The 27,473-nt window shown below is 43.1% G+C and overlaps 1 protein-coding gene and 1 long non-coding RNA gene across 3 annotated transcripts in view; both read right to left on the reverse strand.

Annotated features, from left to right (window-relative positions):
• The window catches only part of CYTH3 (cytohesin 3), a 106,395-nt gene extending 79,940 nt beyond the window's left edge, over nucleotides 1-26,455 (reverse strand). Inside the window, exon 1 of one of the 2 annotated variants that reach the window (XM_024250032.3) lies at nucleotides 26,263-26,455. In XM_024250032.3, the coding sequence (XP_024105800.1) occupies nucleotides 26,263-26,296 (34 nt within the window). In that variant the 5' untranslated portion in view covers nucleotides 26,297-26,455. Of the gene's footprint in view, nucleotides 1-19,903; nucleotides 19,928-26,262 lie in introns of those variants that run through there. The other variant, XM_054560157.2, reaches the window with a different exon arrangement.
• On the reverse strand, nucleotides 903-26,005 carry LOC134761671 (uncharacterized). The gene is made up of 2 exons (XR_010140642.1): nucleotides 25,851-26,005; nucleotides 903-3,183 (listed from the first exon to the last, which is right to left on the reverse strand). It is a non-coding gene; the product is annotated as an uncharacterized LOC134761671 (long non-coding RNA).
• Nucleotides 26,456-27,473: the final 1,018 nt, after the last annotated feature.

The following is a 27,473-nucleotide window of genomic DNA, read 5'->3' on the forward strand; positions in this document are numbered from 1 at the left end:
AATAGGTAATTATCCTCTAAATAATTTTTAATTTTTTAAAGTTTTTGAGACCGTCTTGCTCTGTCACCCAGACTGGAATGCAGAGACATGATCATAGCTCACTGCAGCCCCAAACTCTTGGGCTCAAGTAATTATCCTGCCTCAGCCTCCTGAGTAGCATGCCACAACACCTGGATAACTTTTTTTTTTTTTTTTTTTTAAAGAGACAGGGGTGTCACTTTGTTCCCCAGGCTGGTGGTGAACTCCTGCCTCAAGTGTTCCTCCCGCCTCAACTCCCAAAACCCTGGGATTATAGCCATGAGCTACCATGCCAGACCAAAATTCTAAGTAAGTTTTAAGAGCCAATTTACAAAACCAAATACCATAGACTTTTTGCCTGACATGACCTTATCCTGTGATCAAATTTATCTTTTGTTTTTCTTCCTCCAGCGAGGAATGCATATATCCTCACACATGTAGATGTGTGATGTGGAATGTGAACATCCTACTTTGAATTTTCTAGTGATTATCTTTAAATTTTTTTAAAACCACACCACTACCTGTATTTTTCTAATTATCAAAAAGAAAAATAAAACAGTAAAAAATAAAGGCTGGGCTTTTACTTTCTCCTAACAGTCCCTGCCCTACCCCCACCTACTTCTCAGTTTCTACTAGTGAATCTGACCCAGATTTATTATTGTTGGCATTGTTACTGAATAACTGGGATTCTTCTCTTTCCATTACATATCTTCTCTTTCAGTATTTACAACAGTTGAATTTTCATTTGTAACATCTGTAACCAAGTTTATAATTTAGACTTAAATTTATGTTCAAGTGATTTCAATTCAATGTCAGTATTTTTTTTAACACCACAAGTTCCCCATTCTTGAGTTATTCAAACAATCTTTTAGTTGGTTAGAATATATCCATGAACAAGTTTTGTTTAAGAAAAATTTACAGAAGGCATACAGAAAAATTTCAGGTACAGGTAGTAGAAAAAAGCTGATGGCCTTAAACAGTAAGGAAAGGTACTGGCTCACATAACTCCTAAATCCAAAGGCAGGGTGAGCTCCCACTGAAGGCAGTGTGCTAGCTCCAACTTCTGTATCTTCAGAGAACATCTTTCTGCTGACTTCACAAATTAACAATTAGTGTGACTATTTAATTCTCAGTTACAACTTTTTTCCCTTAAAACTTAGCTTCAGCTCCACGACACTATTTTCTGGCAATGTTATAGAAAAGTCTAAAACCATCCCGATTTCTTTGTAAGTAACCCTTTCCCCAGGTTCTGACTGGCTGTTTGCAGGGTACTCTCTTGCTCTTTCTTGCTCTTCCCACTAATTTTATCTAAGGCAGAATGAGCTCTTTGAATATACAGAAACAGCTTGTTTTTTTTTTTTTTTCAGCTCAAAGATACTTTTTCCCATTGAATCTGATTATTGTTTCTGTTCTATTTGTTTTGGTATCTTCTTTAGGAACAACACTTATTCAGATCACAGCAATAATTTAACTTTCTACATTGTAAACTTTTGCTCTTCATGAATCCTAAGAGAGTTTAAAATTCTGCAAATGCTTTTACTATCATTACAGTTTCTTTCAGCTCTTTCATTTCACTTTATAATTTTTATTTATTTATTTTTGAGACAGGGTCTGTCACCCAGGCTGGAGTGCAGTGCTACAATCACAGCTCACTGCAGTCTTGACAACTTCTGGGGTCAAGCGATCCTCCCACCTTAGCCTCTGAGTAACTGGGACCACAGGTGCAGCGTGTACCACCACACCTGGCTAATTTTTTCTTGTTTTTTGCAGAGACGGAGGGCTCACCATGTTTCCCAGGCTGGTCTCGAACTCCTGGTCTTAAACTCCTGGGCTCCAATGATCCCCCCATCTCAGCCTCCCAAAGCGCTGGGAATACAGGCATAAGCTTGTGTGCCCAGCCTCATTTTATAATTCTCTCAGCCCTAGTTTTCAGCTTGGCCTGTTGCTTTATCTCATCTTTCAACCACTTATTTGTGTTTCTTGAATTTTATTACGAACAGCACAAAGTAGATTCAATCTGAAATTTACTTCTCATTTCTGTAATTACTATTTTCTAAATTATACTCTTCCTCGGCCTCAAAAACTATATCCCCCTCCTATTTTGTTTTGGAAACATGTTGCTTTATTCTTTATTTCTGAACAATAGTATTTAGACCCATCCTCCCCCAAACCCCCACCTCCAAAAAAAAAAAAAATAGCTGGACCTCCTCCTCAGAATGCTGCTAAATGTTGGTGGGTTTTTGTTGTTGCTGTTTTCTAACTCTAAGTTTATAGGCTGGAGGATGCATATATAAACTGCACTGCCTATTCAGAAATGTGGTCCATCTTCAAGGGAACATCAGCTCTGGGAGCCTCCTTCTCTGAGCCTATCGTGTTGCTTTTATGTTCTAGTTCTGCATCTCACTCTCCCTGTCTAGACCTGGCTTCCACTCCAGATGGGTGGGATGCCACCCAATGCACCAGGAAGGAGGACTGTGGCGCCCAGGAGAAGCTCTAGCAGTTTTGAGCGTGTTGAAGCCGCGTGTGTCCTCTGGCCTCCCAGTTCAGCTACTCATCAATATCGCTGCTGCACAAGCCCACCCCGGCTGCCCGTGGCCACTCAGGGTCATCAGGCCTCCTTCACTCTCTGCTCTCCCAAATTAGCACAGCCAACACCACATCTCCATATGTTCCTCACAATCCTGCACTGAGTTCTCAGGAAACAGAGTGATGAGTCAGGCCCTGGTATTTCTTCACCCTGATCCCACTATCTATTCTGATTCAGCTTTTCATCTCTCTTTTTCTCAATCACTTCCATTGGGATCTGATGATTCAAGGGAGGGGAGGTAAAAAGTTAGACAAAAACTAGTGCCCAAGTCACATCTTCCTGGAAGTTGCCAATGACCATTTTTCAGTGTTCTTCTATCTTCTGAATTCTCTTTTGATGTCAGCTTTCTCTGTTTCTATAGAAATTTTATTTTAAATTTTCTCTTTCACGCTGTTGGGTTTTTTCACCCATCTGGAGGTCCTTGCTGTTTGTATGCATTTAAAAATGCGATGAAGCTAGCTGTGTGTCTTCCTTTGGTGTTGCATGTAGGTAACTTTTCTCACTCGATTTCCCTCTCAAATGGGAAGGTTCATTATGTTCTGCGTTTGTGAGCAAAGCTTGTCCACTGGAGGGCTTCCCTTGGGGATGAAAAGATAGGGACCTTTATTGGAGAAGCCGCATAAACAAACAAACAAAAATGTTAAAAAGCTTTACTTGGGGTGTTGATACACACCCATTGAGTTCCAATTCTCCCCAGGCAAGGAATCCAATCTCTGTAAAGAAAATTGTTTGTGGGTAAAATGCTGTAGACTGCTCAAAACAAGAGGAACAGGAGACGACGACAGAGAAGAGTGTAGAGAACCCTCCCAGCACTGTGGCTTTGGAGGGCCTTTGAATTCTCCTTGTTTGCAGCATGATTTCCATGATCACCAACAGAACCCAAATCCAAACACTAACTAGTCGGAGCACAGCCCCATGAGGGGCTGCCCAGAAGCTGCTCCTGCTTACTCTAAATCCTCCTTCTGTTTTATCTGCTTATAGGTTTCCCATTTGCAGTTTCCTTCCAAAAGTGTGTTACACTCTATCCTTTGCTAAAGGTCCCTTCCCAGGCTCTTTTTTCCCACCTACACTGAGGTACAATTGACAACTAAAAATTGGATATATTCAAGGTGTACATCTTGATGTCTTGATTAAGGAGACATTGTGAAATGACGACCACAGTCAAGAAGATTAACATACCTGTCGCCTCACATAGATACCTTGTGCTTGTGTGGTAAGAACACTTAAAATCACTCTCTGCAAATTTCAAGCATACAATACGTTATCTCTAACTGTAGTCACAGGGCTGTACATGAGGTCTCCAGAATTTATTCATCTTACAAATGCAAGACTGTACGCTTTGACCAACTTCTCCCCACTTGCCCCCCATCCCAGTCTCTTCCCTGTCATTTGTTGAGATTTTGGGGTGAACAGGGGATGGAAATTTATTGTCCTATGTCCACCACTGGGATCACACTGGAATCCCCGAGAAGTAGACTCTTCACGCTTCTGTTAACAGATTTCAGTATGGATCCCTTGGGGAATTCTGTTTCTTGAACCCACTATTGGTCTTCAGAGAGAGTAAAAACTTTCTACAGACAACATGATTCTACTCCAGATGCAACTGTTCATAAGATTATCAACTTAAGGATTTCAACAGCAAGGATTTGATGTGGTCTTTCAAATAATACGGGTTAAAATAAACTTCAACCTTTTCAATAGGAAGAAAACACAAGCAAACCTAAAAACCTTCAAGATAGCACACAGCCACAGATTCAAACATGTGACAGAGGTGAGCAAAACCTCTCTGACCACTCCCAACACTAAAACCAATCCAAGTCTCAGTTCCACCCACAGGAGAAGCACAGACACTGACACTGACTCGAGCTGCAACACGGATGAACCTGGGAAAGTGACTCATGCCACAACATGGATGAACCTGCTAAGTGAAAAATGCCAAACACAGAAGACCACATATTCTATGATTCCATTTACGTGACATGTCCGTGGAAACAAAAAGTCAATGAATGACTGCCAGGGGTTGGAGAGGAGGGAATGACAGCTAATGGGGCCCAGGTTCTTTTTGAAGTGATAAAAATGTTCTAAAATTAGATAGTGGTGATGGTCGCACAACTTTATGAATATACTAAAAGCCATTCAATTGTGTAATTTAAAAGGATGGCTATAATGGTATGTGGATTATACTGATTTCTAAAAAGAGAATAGGTGCTTTATTACCAAATACACTGAAGGTGCACAGTCCCTCGCTCCTGTAATACTTCACTGGATCAGAAATTACTTCAGAGCACAGGGTCTCTGCTACAACACAGAGCAGCAAACCAATCATATATAAATCTGAGAAGAGCCGGGCTCAGTGGCTCGTGCCTGTAATCCCAGCACTTTGGGAGGCCGAGGTAGGTGGATTAACTGAGGTCAGGAGTTCAAGACCAGCCTGGCCAACATGGTGAAACCCCATCTCTACTAAAAATACAAAAATTAGCTGGACGTGGTGGCGGGTGCCTGTAGTCCCAGCTACTTCAGAAGCTGAAGCAGGAGAATAGCATGAATCCAGGTGGCAGAGGTTGCAGTGAGCCGAGATCACGCCATTGCACTTCAGCCTGGGCAACAAGAGCGAAACTCCGTCTCAAAAAACATAAATAAATAAAATAAAATAAAATAAATCTGAGAAGAAAGCTATCAGACTATTCTTAAGTTTTGTTTTTGTTTTTTTTTTTTTTAAAGGAGTAATAATGAGGCAGGAGAGAAGGAGGGGAGACATGTAGGAAGTTTCTTGAAGGGCTACAAAGCGTTTCTTTCAGTGGGAGGCAGAAAATAGAAACGTGTGAGAAGCATGGAGACGGAACCCTCTTAGTGTAAAACAGGAAAGGATTCTTCAAAATACCGTTCATGGCGGCGCAGACAGAGCAGCAATCTGTGAAGGACCGCGAAATTCTCCGCCTTTAAATTTGTTCAGTAGTGCTCATATATTACATCTACTGAAGTGCCACTGGTTTATTATTTCCATAAAGTTTAAACAGCCTTAAGACACTGAACAACATTTTTGTGCTGAATAATAAATATGTTTATGACTGATGCCCTGAACCACGGAAATGTAAAAAAGAGCTTCTAAAAATAGAGTACAGGACTTCAAAGAGGCCTGTCCATAAAATCAAATCTACAAAGAATAACTCAGATGGTTACCACAGAATTGCATGAGTTCTTCACAGGCCACTGGTATTTAATAGCCCCCAAACAGGATGTCTGGCTACAATTACAAGAAATATGAAAAATCTGACCCCCTTAACGTGAAAAAAGAAAAACAAAATGCTTGAGATACACAAGTATGTGAAAATCACTAGTCTTATGATCATTACATTGATCATAAAAACCACTTTAAAACATAATTCATCTTCAGCTACAGGATGGTGATATGGACCTGGTCCTGTTAAGACAGAGCAGAAGATGCAAATCTTTTATAGAAATTACACTGAAACAGATAGGCAAATGTGGAATGTAATTTGATTGAACTGCTGATTCTGAATTTATTTGCTGTATGGTAAATACATAAATTTGAGTACTGCTGAACAAATTTAAGAGAACCTGGCTTTCTTTCACAGATCCTTGCTATCTCTATACCAGCATGAACATGAACAGTATTTTAAAGAATCTTTGCCCTATTTTACAAGAAGAGCATTTAGTTCTCTGGGTTCTCATGCTTTATTATTTTCTGCCTCCAAGGAAAATAATGTGTCAGCCTCACATATACTCTCTGGTTACGTGGTGTGTACGTAATTAAAAGGGAAAATTAAAATGCCTTCTAGACTAGTCACGAACAAAATTAATACTTTAGAATGGAATTTAAATCAGTCATCTGAAAGGGAGACTCCTAGATCCTGTTGCTATTTGTTAAATACTTTTAGAGGAGTGTCATTTTTTTTCCCACCCTGCCCTTTCCTTTATTGACTTTTCATACAATGAGTTTGCTGTGCCCATCACCGGATACATGAACAACAACAAAAAAGCTACAGCTGGATCCTGTATTAGTCTCAGCTGCAGCTAAAGCTCTTTTTTTAAATCAATAGGAAAGTGTTGAGGGAGGGAAGAAGAAAAAGATACATTCCTGAGAGATTTAAGGTTTAGTCTTCATCCAAGGATCTGACACCAAAAGTATCTCTTGAAAATTATGTAAATATAGTTTGTCTTACTAAATTTTCCAATTCTTAAGTTCATTTCTTTATAAAACCATGGCCAAATATTAAAATAAAATCCTTACTATGTTAAGCCAGATAACTACCTCCAGATGGGTGTGAGTCTAAGAAACCACTGTGTATGCTTGTTACAAATTCACCCACACACATATTCCATTGACATCTGAACCATTCAGTAACTCCTTCTGGTTACCAACTTAATCCACACTTACCAAAGAACAAGAAAAATGAATGTCACTTTTACCTTGAATCAAAATGATTTTTAACATATTTACAATAAAAAAATTAAAGAAACTGAAGCACTTATCAATTCTGCTTACACATGCAATCTAGTCTATAGGATGCAAATAATGATATTAGACAATGAGCCTGGACTCTTCAAAAAGGTGTCACCAAAACAATTTTTTTTTTTTTTTTTTTTGAGACAGAGTCATACTGTGTTCACCCAGGCTGGAGTGCACTGGCAGAATCCTGGCTCACTGCAACCTCTGTCTCCTGGGTTCAAGCAATTCTCGTGCCTCAGCCTGAGATTTCAGGTATGCACCACCATGCCCAGCTAATTTTTTTGTATTTTTAGTAGAGATGGGGTTTCACCATGTTGCCCAGGCTGGTCTTGAACTCCTGGCCTCAAGTGATCTGCCTGCCTCGGCCTCTCAAAGTGCTGAAATTACCGGCCTGATCCATCGCACCCAGCCACCAAAACACATTTTAAAATTAAAAACAGCCGGGCATGGTGGCGCACACCTGTAATCCCAACACTTTGGGAGGCCAAGGCGGGCAGATCACAAGGTCAGGGGTTCGAGACCAGCCTGGCCAATTTGGTGAAACCCTATCTCTACTAAAAATACAAAAATTAGCCAGGCGTGGTAGTGGGCACCTGTAATCCCAGCTACTCTGGAGGGTGAGGCAGGAGAATCACTTGAACCTGGGAGGCGGAGGTTGCAGTGAGCCGAGATTATGCCACTGCACTCCAGCCTGGGTGACAGAGTGAGACTCTATCTCAAAAATAAAAATAAATAAATAAAAATAAAAAATAAATAAAAGAGGCCAGGTGTAGTGGCAGGCACCTGTAATCCCAACTACTCAGGAGGGTGAGGCAGGAGAATCACTTGAACCCGGGAGACGGAGGTTGCAGTGAGCCGAGAGATCGCACCACTGCACTCCAGCCCTGGCCACAGAGCAAGACTCCACCTCAAAAACAAACAAACAACAACAAAAATAAATAAGACTGAAGAAAAATAACTAAATAGGAGGTGTAAATCTTAATTAAAGCCTAGATAGGTTAAAAAAAAAAAGAAAGCTATAAAAACATTTTGGTAACAACTGGGGAAAGCAGAATGTGTACTATTTTGGAACAGTATTATGGAATGACTGTTAGTTATCTTAAGAATGATAACGGCTGTAGTTATGTAGGAGAATGTCCTTAGAAGACGAGTGCTAAAGTATTTCTTTGAAAAGCGTTATGATGTTTGTAACTTTTTGAGACGGAGTCTCGTTCTGTCGTCTAGGCTGGAGTGCAGTGGCATGATCTCAGCTCACTGCAACCTCCGCCTCTCAGGCTCAAGCAATTCTCATGTCTCAACCTCCCAAGAAGCTGGGATTACAGGCACATACCACAATGCTCGGCTAATTTTTTGTATTTTTAGTAGAGACAGGGTTTCACCATGTTGGCCAGGCTGGTCTCGAACTCCTGACCTCAAACAATCTGCGCACCTCGGCCTCCCAAAGTGCTGGGATTTATAGGCGTGAGCCATCGCACCCACCCATGTTTGTATCTTGCTTTCAAATGGGTTCAGTCACACACACACATAAATTGTAATACAAAGACAGACAAGCAAATGTGGCCAAATGTTAGCAGCTGGTGAATTTAGGTGAAAGATATATAGGATTCATTGTACCATTCCTTCAACTTTTCTGTAGATTTGAACATTTTCAAAATACAAAGTTGGGAAGAAGAGATATAATAATCATATTGCCAATCATCAGTTATTCCAAAGCCCAAATAAAACAATTCTTCCAACTCACTCTGCTCAGTATGTAAAGACAGGCAGGCCAGAGGCTTAACACATTGATGACTAACAGTTTTGAATGCCTACTATTACAATCGTCGAGATTTTGATAAATTCTTCATATAAATAATTTCACTTGGGTTTTTTAACATCCATCTTGCATATGAGAAAACTGAAGCTTAGGGAGATTAAGTAACTTACACAAAATCACAAAGCTAGAAATGACAGAGCTGCAGATATTTACTTAAAAATATGTCAACACCAAATATTTGTCAACACCAAACAGGCTCAAATGTTTAAACAAACTTATGTAAGCATACAGAAAGTATGAATACAAATTCTCAGAACCATTAACATTATAGATGACAATATTCTTCCTTGAACAAGGGGAATTACCCGAAATATCCTCAATGGCTGACCTGATATAGCAAACAGGGAAAAGTTCTGAAATCCTAATTCCTAGAGACCCCAAGGGAAAAGAGGGCCTCTCCAATCCCACAGGACTAAGACTATTTAGGAAGGAATGGCTACATAGTTATCTCCAGCATGATGCATCCCAACAGAGCCGGCCGTGAAGAAGCTGGGCTGAGGACCAGAAAGGCTCCCACCACAGCACTGCAGTAGCCCTGGGGGTCCAGCACCTAATCAGGACAGGGAGGGAGGGATATGTTAGGGACATCAGGAGAAAACAGCTTCAACTTCAAGTCTCTTATGAAATTAAGGACTTACAGACTCCCCTCTCTAGAATGTGGAGGAGACGCACAGGTTAGTGTGACTACCCAAGTTTGACCTTTAATCTCTTTTTTTTTTTTTTTTTTTTTTTAATGAGACGGAATCTCACTCTGTCACCCAGGCTGGAGTGCAGTGGCGCAATCTCGGCTCACTTCAAGCTCCGCCTTCCAGGTTAATGCAATTCTCCTGCCTCAGCCTCCCGAGTAGCTGGGACTACAGGCACCCACCACCACGCCCAGCTAATTTTTTGTATTTTTAGTAGAGACGGGGTTTCACTGTGTTAGCCAGGATGGTCTCGATCTCCTGACCTCATGATCCGCCCACCTCGGCCTCCCAAAGTGCTGGGATTACAGGCGTGAGCCACCGCGCCCGGACGACTTTTAATCTGTTTAACCAAAGTTGAAATGGCCCTGTCAATAACTTTACAACTCTAAGGAAACAGCACTCCTGTAAAATCTGTTCCTGAAATTCCCAGTCACTGATCCAATCAACTACATTTCTTGATGGCTGAAACGAAGATAAAACCGCCTATAGCAAGTCCTGAGACAGGAGAACTTCTGCCGGGATATTCTCTCCAAAGGGAGTCACTGACCACTGGTTCAGGCAGGGGGCCCTAGAGCACACTCCCATTTGTGGAACTCCCAGGCAGGCCTGCACCAAACCTCAAAGGGGCTGGAAGGACTACGATAGTGGACTTCTCTCTGAAGACACAAATTCTTTGCTCCCCTTTACAGGTAAAACAGAAATGGGAGATAAAAGTTTTAGCGCAGAACTTAACAAGACTTCTGAAATAGATGGTCTTCATTACCTTTAGATGCAAGACAGTCCACTCTTCACCAGGATCATACTAGGTAATACTTGACAGGAAGACATGCAAAGAGAGAAGCCCCCAGACTCCTCTACTGAGAAGGGAAAAGTGGGGAGGGGTGGAAGCAGTGGGAAGGTAATAGAGACTTAAATCCTAAAACAAATGTCCAAGTACTAATAGCAGCAGAACCCAGGGGAAATAGCTTATGTTCTTTCCAGATTAAAAAAATTTAAAAGTCATGTTCTGCACGTCCAGCCAAATTACTGGGCACTTGTGAGGCAGAGCAACTACTGGGGGAGCCAAGGGAGGGCAGGACACACTGCATCCATTTGGACTCTGCTCCCTCTGCGAGCCGTCATCAAGAGTGAATGCTAGCGGGACAACGTGTGGCGAGCAAGAGCTAGCAGACTTCAAGACCAGTCTGACCACAGAAAGGAAGGAAAGAAGGCATTTGACTTTCTTTTGTGAAAACTGAAACATCCTAGTAACCATCTGACTAGTATACAGCTTAACCACTACTTTAAACTAAATTCCAGGAACATAGTCCGTAACAGACACCCTGTGATTCCTGAGAAAACGCAACATTTTAGAAGAAGACTTATCCAACGTGAAGATTTTTTTTACATAAGGCAATGAAAGGCATCATTTATTCTCGAAATGTGTCATGCTCTCAGAAGTGTGGTCATATACTGAATCAAAGTCTACAATCACTCATCCTCCCACGCCAGGGAAATACAGCTTCATCATGTGAACAGGCCAAACATTCAAAAGACACTAAAATTCTTCAATTTTCCCATACTCTAACACAAACAAAACTGAATTCATTTGTCTGATCCTTTCTCAACTCAAAAAAATTTTAATCTAATTACTGAAACTTGGAAAAGGACATTCTTATTTTATTTCCTCTCTGTAAAGAACTAAAAGGAAGTCCTGTCTTCTAACAAAATATTAAATTGCCAATGCCACCTTTGATTACTGCATATTTCTAAATGTACATGTTAAAATACATATAAAGATTTGCCAAATGAAACAATGTACTTCTAAGAATACGAAAATGTATTTTGTTTTATTAAAAGGGGAGAAAATGTTAATCTCAAAAAGAAAATATAACCTAGCCAAGTTCTTCAAGTAATATTTATATGCTTAATGAATATTTATGGAAGAGAAAAGGTGTTTTTCTCTTCACACTCTATGGCGAAGAGATGCTTACTGAATGAATGACAGAATGAAACCTACCTGCTGCTACAGCCAGTATCACACCAGATGCCTTGAGCTCCAAGTTACAGTACACTGCTACTCAATCACTTAAACAAGAGGGGTATTTACTGTCCCACATGACAGGAAGTGTGGAGGTAGGGAGGTTCCTGGGTGGGTGAAATTCAGCAACAGCACCATCTAGAATCCCACTGGTCATCCTCAGGGTGTGGGCTTGGAAATGGACAGGCTTAATTAAGAGCCATTGTGAATGCAAGCTGGCTACTCATCCAGGCCCAACAAAGTCTAGCAAAGAAATGCAACAGGGCTGGGCACGGTGGCTCACTCCTGGGAGGATCACTTGAGGCCAGGAGTTTAGGACCAGTCTGAGCAACGTAGCAAGACCTTGTCTCTACAAAAAATATTTTTTGTTTGTTTGGTTTGCTTTTTTTTTCCAAAAAATATTTTTAAATTAGCGGAGCGTGGTGGTGAGGGCCTAGCTACTTGAGAGGCTGAGGTGGGGGGATCACTTGAGCCAAGGAGGTTGAGACTGCAAAGAGCCATGATCATGCCACTGCACTCTGGCATAGGAGACAGAGCAAGACCCAGTCTCAGAAAAAAAAAAAAAAAAAAAAACCAGAAAAGAAACGCAACTCCTCATGTATTTATTTGTGAAGGAAGAAAGTTCTTGGAGACATCTCCCTGCAAACTGCCCTGCACATTGGCCAGACTTGGGTGATACTTTCACCTCTCCTCCACTCATGGATAAAGAAAGAGGGATTATCCCACCTGCTAAGACTATTTAAGATATAGCACTTTGTGGTGATAAAGTCTTCTTCCGATAGGTAAATATGTAAACAATTCATGGTTCTGTGGGCAAGGAAGCAAAGAAGGGTGGATTTGCAATAGGGCATCAACAATGTCTTCTACACAGAGTCAAATATGGCTGTAACAATGACCACAAGCTACAAGGCAACGGGCACAGAGAAATAAACTGGTTGTTCAATCCTTCTTCTGTCCCCCAAATATCTACGTCCCATTTTATGGTTTCAAATCAAGAGTTGTTATTTAAGTTACATTTTATAGAAACGAAAAAATATTGTTTAAAGTCTATCAGCCACCCTAATTCTTGAATCAACTATAAAAATAGCTCAATAATTACTGCTTTAATGAACACTCATATTATCAAATTGTGGTTTTACAGAACCTCCAGAATGTGAAATAATAAATGCAACCCAGATGTTCACTAAAAAATGAAAACAAGATTGTTTTTACTTCATAGCAACCAAATAGGTCAACCCATTTCCTCCTCCAGAGAATTCTCAGAGGACCACAAACTCCACTCAAAGAGCATGTGTTTCATATGTATCTGTCCAGAGAAAAAGGAAACTCTGCTGTCCAAAATAAACGGAGAATATTATATGTTCCCATGAAAGTGAATTAGAAAGTTGCAGTAAGGCTGTGTCTACACATTGCCAAACATCTGGATGAAAACTTGGGGGAAAAAAATCACTAATTACCTAGATATTGGGAAATACTTTCTGATCATCATCCAATTGCTTTGTTTTACAGCAAATTGCTGATTTTATTAATTACAGACATAAGTTTTTCAAAAGAAGACTATAGTAATTAACAATAGCCCTGTTGAGAGTTTAAAGCAGGAACTTTTACTCTCTCCTATTTGAACAGTGTTCCTGGTGACTTACTAAAAACCAAGTCAGCTAAAAGAGTAAATTTACTCTAGGAAAGTAAATCAAAAAATCTTCTTGGCCAACTGAAATTGACTCAGGTGAGTCTCTTCTAATATTTACATAATACTGAAAAGATATTTATCCAAAATAAATGCTTGCTGTATTGGCTCCAGCCAAATTATAAAGCATTACAGAATCTCATGTCTATTCTATGTTAATTGGGTACCTGACATTAACTATAAAAAGTTTATGTTTGGTTAACTTCAAAAATCAGGATGGAGAGTCATGTATTTTCTACTCTCATTTAAATGATTTACTATTTTCCCCACAAACTCAAAATATTTTACATACATATATATTATATTTTTTATATATATATATATATATATTTTTTTTTTTTTTTTTTTGAGACGAATTTTTGCTCTTGTTGCCCAGGCTGCAGAGCAATGGCGCGATCTCGGCTCACCACAACCTCCACCTCCCAGGTTCAAGCGATTCTCCTGCCTCAGCTTCCTGAGTAGCTGGGATCGCAGGCATGTACCACCACACCCGGCTAATTTTGTATTTTTAGTAGAAACAGGGTTTCTCCATGTGGTCAGGCTGGTGTCGAACTCCCAGCCTCAGGTGATCCACCCTCCTCGGCCTCCCAAAGTGTTGGGATTACAGGCGTGAGCCGCCGTGCCCAGCCAATATTTAATATATCTTAAGCAGCTTTTAGGGTACTTTGACAAAACCTATTTTTTAAATTTCATTTCATTTCAAAAGTTTCAATAGTCCCATATTACAGGCTGACAAACCCGCTTTCTAAAGGATCTGCCAATAATTTCTTAAAACTAATCTACCTCTCCCAAAGTTACTTATACTAAGTGTGTGAGAATGCAAACAGCATTATTATTCTAACATGCCTGATACAAATGATTATTGGTCTCCTGTGAAAACTTCCTTGAGAAGTATTTCACTGCAAAACAAACATACCCTTCCCTCACTGAGCTCCAGCCACTCGGGCTTCCCCTCTATTCTCATAACATGCCACATTTCCAATTAAGGCCCATGGCACGTGCCTTTCCTTCAGCAAAGACACACCTTCCCCCACTAGCTCCTTCACCCACTCCAGTCTAGCTAGCTCCCTGCCTCTCCCCAAACTGTTTTTCTTTAACATCACCAAGTCCAGCAGACATGTCCCCATCCCCATTTTAGGCCGTCTCTAAGTGCATTCAACACAGCTGATCACTCCTCTCTTCTGCAATGCCACACAATCTTCAAGGCTTCCTAGGCCTCACTGGTTACCCTCTCAGTCACCTTTGCTGCACTGTCCTCAGTCCTAGGATTTTTCTCCTCTCTCAACTCTCTTCCACCCGCATGAATTAAAATCTCCCCAATGTTTATCTCCTACCCAAATTAGTCTTCTGAGCAGCAGACTGACACAGCCAACTGCCTACCTACCATCTCCACTAGGATATCTCACTGACAAGTCCATTTTAAATAGCAAAATTGAATTCCTGAGAGTCCGCTTCCAGTAAAAGCTGACTAGCTCATTGCAGACCAACCTTTCTTCCAAGAACAACTTAAAAAGCTGAACAAATTATTAGAAACAACTGTTTGAAGGCATCAGAGAGCTACCCATGCAGTGAGGACTCTGGAGGCCAGGATTCCAGAGAGAAAAGGGGAGTGCAGAGAAGTGAGCCCAATCACCGGGGCCACTTTTCTCCTTGAGGGATTTGCCAATTCACAGCAGAAGCTGGGAAGCCAAAATACCAAACAGAAACAAGTGACTGAGAATCCAAGAAGGTCAGCAGAATAGCCACCAGCCTTAGGGGACTGAGGGGACAAAAATTAGAGTTCAGGGGCTGCCAAGTAGAAGAGGCCCTGGGAAGCATCCCAAGCTTTCAGTGGGAACCACTAAAGGCTATAACCTAGAAGAAGGGTAAACCAGAATAGACCAAGCCTCATAATTTTAAAGTGATATTCCGGCCAGGTGAGGTGGCTCAGGCCTGTAATCCCAGCACCTTTGGAGGCTGAGGCAGGCAGATCATTTGAGGCCAGGAGTTCAAGACCAGTCTGGGAAACATAGTGAGACCCTGGCTCTACAAAAATAAAAAATAATTAGGTGGGCATGGTGGCGTGTGCCTGTAGTCCCAGCTACTTGGGAGGCTGAGGTAGGAGGATCATAGGATCATTTGAGCCTGACTGTGCTTCAGCCTAGGCGACAAGAGTGAGACCCTGTCTCAAAAAAAAAAAAAAAAGGGGCAAAGTGATATTCCGTTACTTTAACTGCCTGCCAAATCCTCAAATGAAGACAACAGGCAGGGTCTTGAATCATCTCTATAATTTTTCACATACATTGTCCAGAATTTAATTAAAGCTCAACAGGCATATCTAGAATCAAGATATGCCTCATGACTGAAAACCAAGGATAAAACAGACAACAGAACACACTTACAAGGCATCCAAATATCGGAGTTATCAGACACAGACTTTAAAATAACTCTGATTCATATAATAAAGCAGTTGACAAGATAAAAAATGCCAGCAGAAAACTGGAATCTTTAAAAAAAAATCAAGAAAACTGGAAAAGACAATAATGGAAATTAAGAACTCAATAAACGAGTTTAACAGCAATTACAGCTGAAGAAAGGATTAGTACAATGGAATATAAGTCAGAAGAAGATATAGACTGAACGATGGAGAGGCAAAGGGATAAAGAACACAGAAAAGAATCTAAGACATACAGGACACGACACAGAGGACATGTTTAACGCACAGGTAATTACAGTCCTGGAAGGAGATGAGACAGGAAATGCAGCAGAAGCAATCAATGAAGAAATAATGAACAAGAATTCTGTAAATCTAATTTAAGATCAAGCTTTGTCACAGCACTGCCAAAAAGAAGAAAAAGAACAACTAATCCCAAGCAGGATACACTTGGGGAAAACCACATCTGGACACACCACATAACAGCTGAAAACCAAACCCAAAGAGAATATCTTAAAAGCAGCCTAAAGGGAAGAAAAAACACACTAACTGGAAAAGAGTGACAATAAGACTGATGCAGCTGACTTCTCCACAGAATCAATGGAAGCCAGAAAGCAGTAAAATTACCCCTTCAAAACACTGTAGGAAGGCCAGGCTCAGTGGCTGATGCCTGTAATCCCAACACTTTGGATCACTTGAAGCCAGTAGTTCAACACCAGCCTGAGCAACATAGTGAGACCTCCCATCTTTACAAAAAATTAAAAACTGCAATAAATTAACTTGAAAGCCTCCAACTATAATCCTGATGAAACTATCCGTCAAAAACAGAGGCAAGCTTAGCACAGTGGCACATGCCTGTAGTCCTAGCTACTCGGGAGGCTGAGGCAGGAGGACTGCTTGAGCCCAGGAGTTCAAGGCTGCAGTGAGCTACGACGGCGTCACTGCTCTCCAGCCCGGGCAACAGAGCGCAACTCTGTAATAAAAAAATTGTGTTTAAGTGGAGGCAAAGTAAAGGTATTTTTGACCAAAAAAAAATGAACCCTCACAATAGTTTTTTCCCCTGTTCATTAAGCAACACCACTACCAAGCCAGAAACCTAAAGTCATATTTGATTCCTGCAGTTCCTATACCTCTAACCTTCTCCAAGCTGACAGTATGTCCATCCGATTCTCCAAAATACATCCTATCCCGTAACAAGAGCTCACTTATGAGAAACCTTCACATGTACCCCTGAACCTAAAATATATATTTTAACAGTTTTTAAAATATATATTTTGTCACTATAAAGCAACACAAATTAAAGCAATACATCATTTCTTACCCATGAGATAGGCAAATATTTAAAAGTAATGCAAACACTGTGTGCTGATTAGAATGCTGGGAAATCACACTACTCACAAGCCCCTAATGAGAAAGCAATCTGTTATCTATTAAAACTGAAGCATGCCTATAACTCACAACTGCAATTCTAGAAATATACTCTAGATAAACTCACATTTGTGAGGGGAGAGAAGACTAAGGAGCTCACCTCAGTACCGTTTGTAACAACACCAGGGTAACATTGACATTAAAAAGTTGAACACAGGGCTAGGCCCGGTGGCTCACACCTGTAATCCCAGAACTTTGGAAGGCCGAGGCAGGCAGATCACTTGAGGTCAGGAGTTCGAGACCAGCCTGGCCAACGTAGCAAAAACCTGTCTCTACCAAAAATACAAAAAATTTATCAGGGCATGGTGTTGCAAGCCTGTAATCCCAGCCACTCAAGTGGCTAAGGCAGAAGAATCGCTTGAACCTGGGAGGTAGAGGTTGCAATGAGCCAAGATCACACTACTGCACTCCAGCCTGGGAAACAGAGTGAGGACACTGTCTTCAGAAAAAAAAAAAAAAAAGTTCAACACAGGACAAGACAGACAAAATGTGATCACAGTTAAAATAAACAAGGTCTATATATAATCACAAGGATAATCTCTAATGCAAGCTGCAGAAGATTACATACAGTGTGATCTTGGCTTTATAATCTTTTTAAAACCAATTAGGGCCAGGTGCGGTTGCTCACACCTGTAATCCCAGCACTTTGGGAGGCCGAGGCCTGCAGATCATCTGAGGTCAGAAGTTCAAGACCAGCCTGGCCAATATGGTGAAACTCTATCGCTACTAAAAATGCAAAAAATTAGCTAGGCATGATGGCGGGCACCTGTAATCCCAGCTACTCAGGAAGCTGAGGCAGGAGAATCGCTTGAATCCGGGAAGCGGAGGTTGCAGTTGAGCCAAGATGGCGCCATTGCACTCTAGCCTGGGCAACAAGGGCAAAACTCCGTCTCAAAAGCAAAAAAAACAAAAAAGAGACCTGTACATTGCTTACAGAGGCACATGCACATCTGTTGAAGTATGAAATATATACCAGGCCGGGCATGGTGGCTCATGTCTGTAATCCAAGCACTTTGGGAGGCCAAAGCGGGTGGATCATTTGTGGTCAGGAGTTCAAGACCAGCCTAGCCAACAAGGTGAGACACTGTCTCTACTAAAATTACAAAAATTAGCTGGGTGTGGTGGCGCCTGCCTGTAATCCCAGCTACTCGGAAGGCTGAGGCAGAAGAATCGCTTGAACCCAGGAGATGGAGGTTGCAGTGAGCTGAGATCACACCAATGCACTCCAGCCTGGGTGACAGAGTGAGACTCCATCTCAAAAAACAAACAAAAACACCATACACCAGAGGGCCCCATATCAAATTCATAATGGCTGCCTCTAGGAAACATTGAAAGCAAAGAGCAAAAGGACCAGGGATTGCTAGACAAAAGTGACTTCAACTTTATTCAGTATTTATTAACAAATATTTACTGAAAGGCTACTATGTACCAAGCACTGTTCTAGATCTTGGAGATATAACTGGATAAAAGCAGAAAATATTCTTACTTTCACAGAACTCACATTGTAAGAGAAAAGAAACAAATATATAATAGGTAAGGGGTGACACATGCTAAGGGAGAAAAACAGAGCTGACAGTAACAATGAATGTGATTTTAGACAGGTTGGTCAAGGAAGACTTCTGTGATAAGGACACATTTGAGCAGAAACTTGAATGAAGCAAGGATACACCACATGCAGGTATCTAAGAGGAAACCACTACAGGGGCAGCAAGTGCAAAGGCACTGAGGCAGGAGTGTGCTTGGCAAGGAGACCAATGAGACAGACCAGAGTCAGGGAGGAAACGGGAGAGGAGCAACGAAAAATGTCAAAGAGATTGCAGGGGACTAGAGTAGTAGTCAAGGGCAGTCCCCAAGGTCAGAATGTTTGTTACATATTGAAAAGGTTATGAAAGAAAAAAAAAAGACTTGTGACAAAGACCATATGTGGCCCACAAAGCCTACAAAGTTTACTATCTGGCCCTTTTATTTAAAAAAAGCTTGGCTGGGCGTGGTGGCTCACGCCTGTAATCCCAGCACTTTGGGAGGCCAAGGCAGGCAGATCACGAGGTCAGGAGTTCAAGACCAGCCTGGCCAATATGGTGAAACCCGTATCTACTAAAAAAAAAAAAAAAAAAAAAAAATTACAAAAAATTAGCCGGGCATGGTGGCACGTGCCTGTAGTCCTAGCTACTCAGGAGGCTGAGGCAGGAGAATCACTTGAGCCCAGGAAGCGGATGTTGCAGTGAGCCGAGATCGCTCCACTGCACTCCAGCCGGGTGACACAGCAAGACTCCATTTCAAAAAAAAAAAAAAAGAAGAACTTGCAACCCCCTAAACTACAGCGTGTGGGCCATGGCCATGGCAAGGTGGTCTGAGGATTCTCAATAAACTGAGGAAAGAGCAAACTTTAAGAGAGGAGTGACATGACCTACGTGTCAAAGGGAATCGCCCTGGCTACAGTGTGAACAAGGATGACAATGGGAGAACCGTGAGAAGGCTTAAGGCAAAAGAAGTAAAAGATGGCACCAAAATTTTGGCCTGAGCAACTGGAAGAAGAACACCACAATATACTGAGATGGAGAGACTTACCAGTAATGCTTTATTTTTTAAAAAATAGACCTAAAAAATGCAACAGAACATTGACAGCTATTATGTCAATTCTGAGTAGTGGGAACAAGAGTGCTGGTTTCATTATTCTTTGTACCTTTCTGTATGTTTTATACAGATGTGTTTTATATATATCCTTCCCTCCATATTTCCCACTACCACCCTAACCCACCAAGCCCCGTAACTCTCACCTGAACCACTGCAACAACTCCCTTCTCCTCCAACCCACTCACCACTCAGCAGTCAAGAATATGCTTCTTTAAAAAGCAGGGGCAGTGGGTGAGAATACAGATTCTGAAACAGAAGGCCCGGGTTCCAATCACAGCTCCACCACTTGCTAGCTGTGAAATTTCAGACAAATTACTTAGCTTCCCTATGCCTCCATTTTCCAATCTGAAAATAGCAATATGATGAAGAGTTAATAAATTAAGACGCAGAAAGTACGCAGGACATACAGCATCAAGTAAATATTAGCTAAAATTATTGAAATGTAAATCAAATGAGATTTCCCCGTTTAAAAATCTTTCAGCGGCTTCATGTACTTAGAATAAAATCTGCATTCCTTAGCTACTGAAAGCCTGACATGGCCCCAGTCTTTCTCTCCCGCTTCACTGTCTGTTCAAGCCACACAAAGCTGCTTTTAATTCTCTAGAATATTCAGCTCTTGCCAGCTCCATGCCTTTCCTTCTGTCTGGTCCACTATCCCTATAGGTTGCACCTCGAAGGGCATTTCCTCAGAGGCCTTCCCTGGCCACGGAGCTCTCCCTACACCTCTCCCATCCCACACTTTCTCTTCCTCAACCTCTTGTTGATTTCCTTTAACACATCTAGCATAATATATGATTATTTTATATATAGCTGTTTACCTCTTTTGTCTGTCTCTCCATCTAAACATGAGCTCCATGAACGTGGGAAATTTATCTGCCATATTCACCAGTGTTAGGCACTGATACAGTTTGGATATATGCCCTGCCCAAATCTCATGTTGAACTGTAATCCCCAATGCTGGAGGTAGGACTTGGAGCGGAGGCAACAAGATCATGGAGGCAGATCCCTCATGGCTCAGTACTGCCCTTGCAACAGTGAGTGAGGACTCCTGAGATCTGGTCATTTAAGGGTGTGGCATCTCTTCCCTCTTGCTCCTGCTCTAGCCATGTGATGTGCCTGATCCTGCTTCGCCTTCCACCATGAGTAAAAAGCTCCCTGAGGCCTCCCAAGGAGCCCAGCAGATGCTGGCACCATGCCTGTACAGCTACAGCCTGCACAACCATGAGTCCCTGAAACCTCTTTTCTTTATATATAACCCAGGCTCAGGTATTTTCTTTATAGCAATGCAAAAATGGCATAACACAGGCACTAATAGCTCTTGTGCCATGCATAGAACCTGGTATTTGGTACAGACACCATCGACATTTGCGTAAATGACTACAAAAGAATATACTCCAAGCATAATCTAAAAGCATCCACTTTTTAAATTCTCCAAAATACAGTAGTTAAGTTACTAAACTGAAAAATAGGTAACATTTCATAACCTTACATTGGATATCACATTATCTTTTTGTTGCTGTCTTCCCAGAATATTTTGTTTGTTTGTTTTGAGACTGAGTCTCACTCTGTCACCAGGCAGTGGCGCTATCTCGGCTCACTGCAACCTCTGCCTCCCGGGTACAAGCAATTCTCCTGCCTCAGCCTCCCAAGCAGCTGGGACTACAGGTGCGCATCACTATGCCCGGCTAATTTTTGTATTTTTAGTAGAGACGGGGTTTCACCATATTGGCCAGGCTGCTCTAGAACTCCTGACCTCATGATCTACCCGCCTTGGCCTCCCAAAGTGCTGGGATTACAGGCATGAGCCATTGCGCCCAGCCGTATTTTTTAATCTATAAAAATTCCCTCAAAAAAGGTGTAAAATGGGTATTTTCTTACCATCATACTATTTTTCTATGAAACTGCTTTCCAATTTTAGAAAAAGTGAAGATAGATTACTCAAACTTTTTTGAATTTCAAAAAATAAAAAGGCGCATAGAGAAAAGTTTCCTTCCCACCTATATTCCCCATCCACTCAGTTCCCATCATCCTCCCCAAACAGGTAACCATTGTTATTGGTTCCTCCTTTCACTTTCCAGGGAATCTGCATGCATCAGCCATCACTTCCTCTTTCAAAACACAAGAATGGGAGCACGCAATGCACATTTTCCTACACTTTGCTCTTGTAATTTTGTTTTGTTTTTTTGAGACAGGGTCTCACTCTGTTGCCCAGACTGGAATGCAGTGGCGCAATCTTGACTCACCGCAAACCTGCACCTCCCAGGCTCAAGCGATTCTCCTGCCTCAGCCTCCCGAGTAGCTGAGATTACAGGCACGCACCACCACGCCCGGCTAATTTTTGTATTTTTTTAGTAGAAACCGAGTTTCACCATGCTGCCCAGGCTGGTCTCGAATTCCTGACCTCAAATGATCCACCCGCCTCGGCCTCCCAAAGTGCTAGGATTATAGGCATGAGCCGCCACGCCCGGCCTGCTCTTGTAACTTAAGATATTTTGGAGATCTCTCCATGTCAACTAAGAAAAGAGCTTCCTCATTCCTTTCTACAACTTTACAACCTCATTAACCATCTGGGTATGGATTTATCTGATAAGTCTCTTGCTTGCTGATGGACACTCAAGGCAATAAATAATCTTGTACCTATGTTATCTCACACGTCTACAAATATATCTGCAGGTTAAATTCCTAGAACTGGATTGCTAGGTCAAAGGATTTACACACCTGTAATTTTTAAAGCTACTGCCTAAAGCACCTGTATCTATCAGGGTCCACCCAGAGAAACAGACACATCCAGAGAAACCATCCCTTTAAGAATCTGATATAGAGGGAATTTAATATAAGGAATTAGTGACAGGCGTGACGGAAAAACTGAAAAGCCAAACAGGAAATGATAATCCAAAGATTAGCAAGAGCAAGCTGCTGTTACCACTTCTCAAATAGAGGGTAAAAGGGAGGAGGTATTTCCAAGACTCAAAGGCTAGGACCAAGGGGCAGGAGCTGGAGCCAAAAGGAGACAAGGTACCTGCCAGAGACACTCCCTGAGGCAGGCCTAAGGGAAATAACCTGTTTTTGTCCTTCCTCCTGCCATTCCTCCTGCCAGTGGCTCCCAGTGGCCAATCCCAGCCGGAAGCCAGCTGAGCAAGGGCCTGGGAAATGTTGCCTGCAGGGCTGAGTCCCTGCAGGGAAAGGGCAAAGAAACGGATCTGAGCCAACAGGACATGGGCTGGCCCTGCCTGTGGCTACTTTACACTCTTACCCATAGACCTTGCCGTTCAAATATTTCAAACCTGAAACAGACTTTGCACGCTTGGGGGTTATCACCTCTCTGAAGGTGAAAGGTGGGAGCTCAATCTAGTCTTCATTTGCATGTATTTTATTATGAACAAGGCTCAGCATCTCTTCACCTGAAGCACAGACACCTACATTGATCAGCGAGTGAAGGGGGCAGAGAGAAGAATGCCATTTATAGTTAATTCACCTCATCTGCCAGGGATGGTCCATTCAGGACCATCAATCAGACAGATGTCCAAACAGGACACGAAGACAATCCCAATGAGCCAAACTAGCCAGCCACCCTCCAAGTAGAGACTTAGCTCAAGAACTGTTCTTGAAAAACTGAAAGGCAACAAAGTCCCATAGGAATTAAAAACGCCTTAACTACACTCTGCACACACTGTAAGGAACAATGTGTTCTTGTAATCTTGTACCCCCCACTCGCTCCTCTTGTAACTGCCTTCCAGCCATTCATGCCACCATCCTCTCTCTCCTTATCTTGCATTGAAAGAACAATACAGTGGACAAAAAGCTAAATTAACTTATAAAAATAGCAAGTAGGAATCAATTTTTCAAGTCTTTTAACCTGACCATTAACAAAAAAAAAGACCTTTTCAATTATCTTTGGCCTCTACCATAACTACTGTTTGAATATTTACCCTATCTTTTAAACAAGCTTTAACTGACTCCCCCAGATACAGTTCAACATTATGTACTACACTCTAAAAATATACCAAAAAATGTTATGCTTTATAATCTGCTGGCAACTGAAATGGTTTTCTTTAAAAGAGCTCAACTTTATTTTTTTAAACATGAATTTTAAAGCATTTAAAAATCTAAATGGTATTAACTGTAAAGAGGTATGTTAACTTCAAAACTTACAACAGCCAAGAGTTAAATATAAGCACATAAAGTTTATACAATAATTACAATATCACTCATATTTCAAAACTTTGCTTTTCACCTGTTTCAAAAATAAAATATCCTAATATTGCCAAAAATATTTTTAAGTGTCTGTCACAAAGCAAGGGAGAAAGCTAGTTATAAACTAAATCAATAAAGGTTAAAAGTTATTTTCCAGCACCTACCATGCTGGCTGGCATTTTGATGGGCAATCAATAAATAAATCTTCATTGTTGAATGTTCCAGTGAGATGAATTAAATGATACACTTAAAACATTCACGTCTTTGATGGTTTTTTTCAAATCTGAAATATACACTTATTCCAGAAACTTGGAAAATATAAAAAGAAAATAAAATAATCCATAATGTCATCAATGTTTATGTTGTTTAAACCACGATGTGTATAAAACTGCTTATTTTAATGGTTGTAAAATACTTCAATAAACTTCCGATAATTTACCTCACCATGCCTCTACTGTTGGCGTTGCTGTTTCCAATTTTTTGCTATTTTAAACAGCATAATACACATCTTTATACGTGAGGGGTTTATTTCAAGGTTGCTTCCCTGTGATATATTCCCAGAAGAGATACTAACAACCCAAGGACAGTTTTAAGACTTTTGATACTTAATATCATCCTTTGTTATAGTACTCAAGATCTGCAAATTGCTGGAACACATTAAAGCCTCCTTTTTTCCTCTTTATTCCTGCTTTTATCTTCAAGTCTACATTTCTTTACTCACAGAGCCCAAAGCATCTTACAAACAAAACTGCCAAGCCAGCTAGCTGCCTTGACGCTAATGCCCAACGTCTGCATATTACAGTTGTCTTTCTTTTCTAACAAGGGAAAACTGCTATGCCCAAATTGTGACAGGCAGGAAACACGACATCCACCGGGAATCCATTGCTTAGGATCTCATGGCTCCAGACGCACAGCCTGACTGTAGGAGGGTTCGCAACTGGGCGCCTTCGTTCCACAGCGCTCCCTTTTCATCAACACACCCACTCGGTGCCACAGTGCTACCCCTAGCTTCAACTATAAGAACTGAACTCGCCAAATGCCATGACGGGTGCCAACTTCCCACCATCCTGGCTGCATCGCGTCTTTCGGCAAAAAAACATCTCCCTCTGTGCAGCACTTGAATTCTGGAAGGCACCTTGAGGATGAACCACTTCATCCTGAAGCATTCAATACTGCTGATTCTTACAGGCAGCTGCTCCGGCAGCCTGTAATTAAGATTTCTCTAAACTGCTCCCTTATTACATGGGGTTCTGATGATTCTGATGATTTCTCTGTCAGCTCAAAGGAGATCTTCAGCAAAAAAAAAAAAAAAAAAAAAAAAAAAAAGTCTAGAGAACCTCAACTTCGGCTGTTCCTGTAAAAACGGGCATTAACCCTTTGCTTTCCAAAGCGAACACCCACTCCATAGAGAGGCACGTTCTTCTGTTTTTAAAATCTAATTCCCAGCATGACCCAGCAGTCATTTGTATTCCACGAAATAATTTCCAACAAACACGATTCCTCCAGCAAGACGAAACCGAACGTCAGACGCAGACCACCTGGGCCACGCCGGGCACCGACCCGACCCACTCGGGAGCACACCTGGCTTCGGGCACACCTGGGTCTCCGGTCTCGCCTCTGTGCTGGGTGCAGCTCGTGTCCCCCACCCTCCGCTCCACGGAGTTTTTTTGCTCACTCTGTCGCGTCTGCCGTTTCCTAAAACGTCTACCCTGACCTGGACTCCAGCTGGCCCCCTCCCCGTTCGAGCAAATCCAGCGACCGTTTCTGACCCAAAGCCAAGCAGACTGTCACGCTTTCCAACCGTTCCCCCTGCCCTCCCGTCCTGTACCCTCGAGGAGCCTCCGGTGCAAAACTTTCCCCTCCCGGTTTCCCACAGGCTCAGCCGCTTCCGCCCACCTGAGCTGAAAGGGGGCGTCCGAAACGCCGGGCTCCGGAGGGCGTGGACGCCCTTGGCGACAAGATGCGGGGAAGGTCGCCCCGCAAGGTCCCCCGCCCCAGAGAAGCGACACCCAAACCCCGCCCGAGACTCTGGGGCGACCCCGGCCCGCGGCAGCCCCGGCCTGGTACCGAGACCCTCGCCAGCGCTGGACTGCGAGCCCGGCCCGCCCCCTCCCTCGGCCCCCCCGGAGACCCCGCCTCGGCCCTGGCCCGGCGTGCCTCAGGCCTCCAGCGAACGCCGCTGCCGCTGCCCCCGACCCCGTCTCCTCCGGCGAACCCCGGCCCAGCGCCGCGCCCGCGACCCCCGGCCCCCGGCCCCCGGCCCCCGACCCCAGGCCGCCGGCGAGCCCACCACACCTCTGACACTCACCGCCACCACCCTCGCCGCCGCCGTCTTCATCCATCTTGAGGCCACTCCCGCAGCCGGAGAGCCGGGGGCCGGCAGCAGAGGGGCCGCGGGCTGGGGACGCCGCCGGAGGGAGCGCGCAGGCGACCGGGCGGCTCCTCAGCGCGCGGCCCGGGTCGCGGCCGGGCCTCCTCCCGCCGGGCGGGGCCTCGCTGGTCGGCGTGCCGTCACGTGACCCATGCCCCGCCCCTACCCGCGGTGGGCGGGGCGTGAGGCCGCGCAGCCCCGCCCTCGAGAACCCGCCTGGCCCGGTGGCGTCTGCGCTGGGGGAGGCTATAGACCTGGCCCCTGGAGTGCAGACCGATCTGGTGTGCGTGGCGCGAAGCCTCCTCGCCCTCAGCATTTCAGTAGCCTGCGGACGGGTGTGGGGCCCCGGACACTGGAACGCCACACTCTGCAAAACCCAGTGGCCAGGGGTGCAACTTGCACGTGCACTCGGGGTAAAAGATCAAGAAACGAATGCATTCAGAAGTCAGGCCTGGCCAGGCTCGGTGGCTCACACCTGTATTCCAATACTTTGAGAGGCCGAGGTGGGAGGATCGCTGGAGAACAAAAGTTGGAGACCAGCCCCGGTAACATAGCGAGACCCCGTCTCTACAAAAAATTTTTTAAATTACCCAGGCATGGTGGCATGTGCCTGTAGTTCCAGCTACTGGGGAGGCTGAGGTGGGAGGTCACGTCACTTGAGCCCAGTAGGTAGAGGCTGCAGTGAGTTATTATTGCACCACTGCACTCCAGTCTGGGTGACAGAGTGAGACCCTGTCTCAAAAAAAGAAGAACAAGGTCAGGCCTTCTTCCTAAGACATACATGTCAGAATAATTCCAGCCTTTCAGCTGTCTTATATTTAATGGAGCCTCTCCTCCTTCTCTCCTGGTGAGTGCATTTTTAAATTAACAAAATGCAGGGCTTGTAAATGAATGTGGTCATGAGGTTGGAACGGAATCCCGATTCAACACACCTGGGGCTCAGCTCTCAAAGGGCATAGTAGGGGTTGGCCAATCTGGCGGCTGATGCCCTTGGAGTTTAGCGCCAGTCTCCCTTGGAGAGCTGCCAGCTGTCCTGGATTTATGATGCAGAAGGAGCTCTGAATTCAGTTTCCCTTGGGCACAGCCAGGGTCCTCAGCACAGGCCTCCTGGGCAGAAGGCCTCCCCTGGCCCGTGCTCCACATTGATG

Source organism: Pongo abelii, chromosome 6 (genome assembly GCF_028885655.2).
Source record: "Pongo abelii isolate AG06213 chromosome 6, NHGRI_mPonAbe1-v2.0_pri, whole genome shotgun sequence".
Taxonomy (NCBI): Eukaryota; Metazoa; Chordata; class Mammalia; order Primates; family Hominidae; genus Pongo; species Pongo abelii.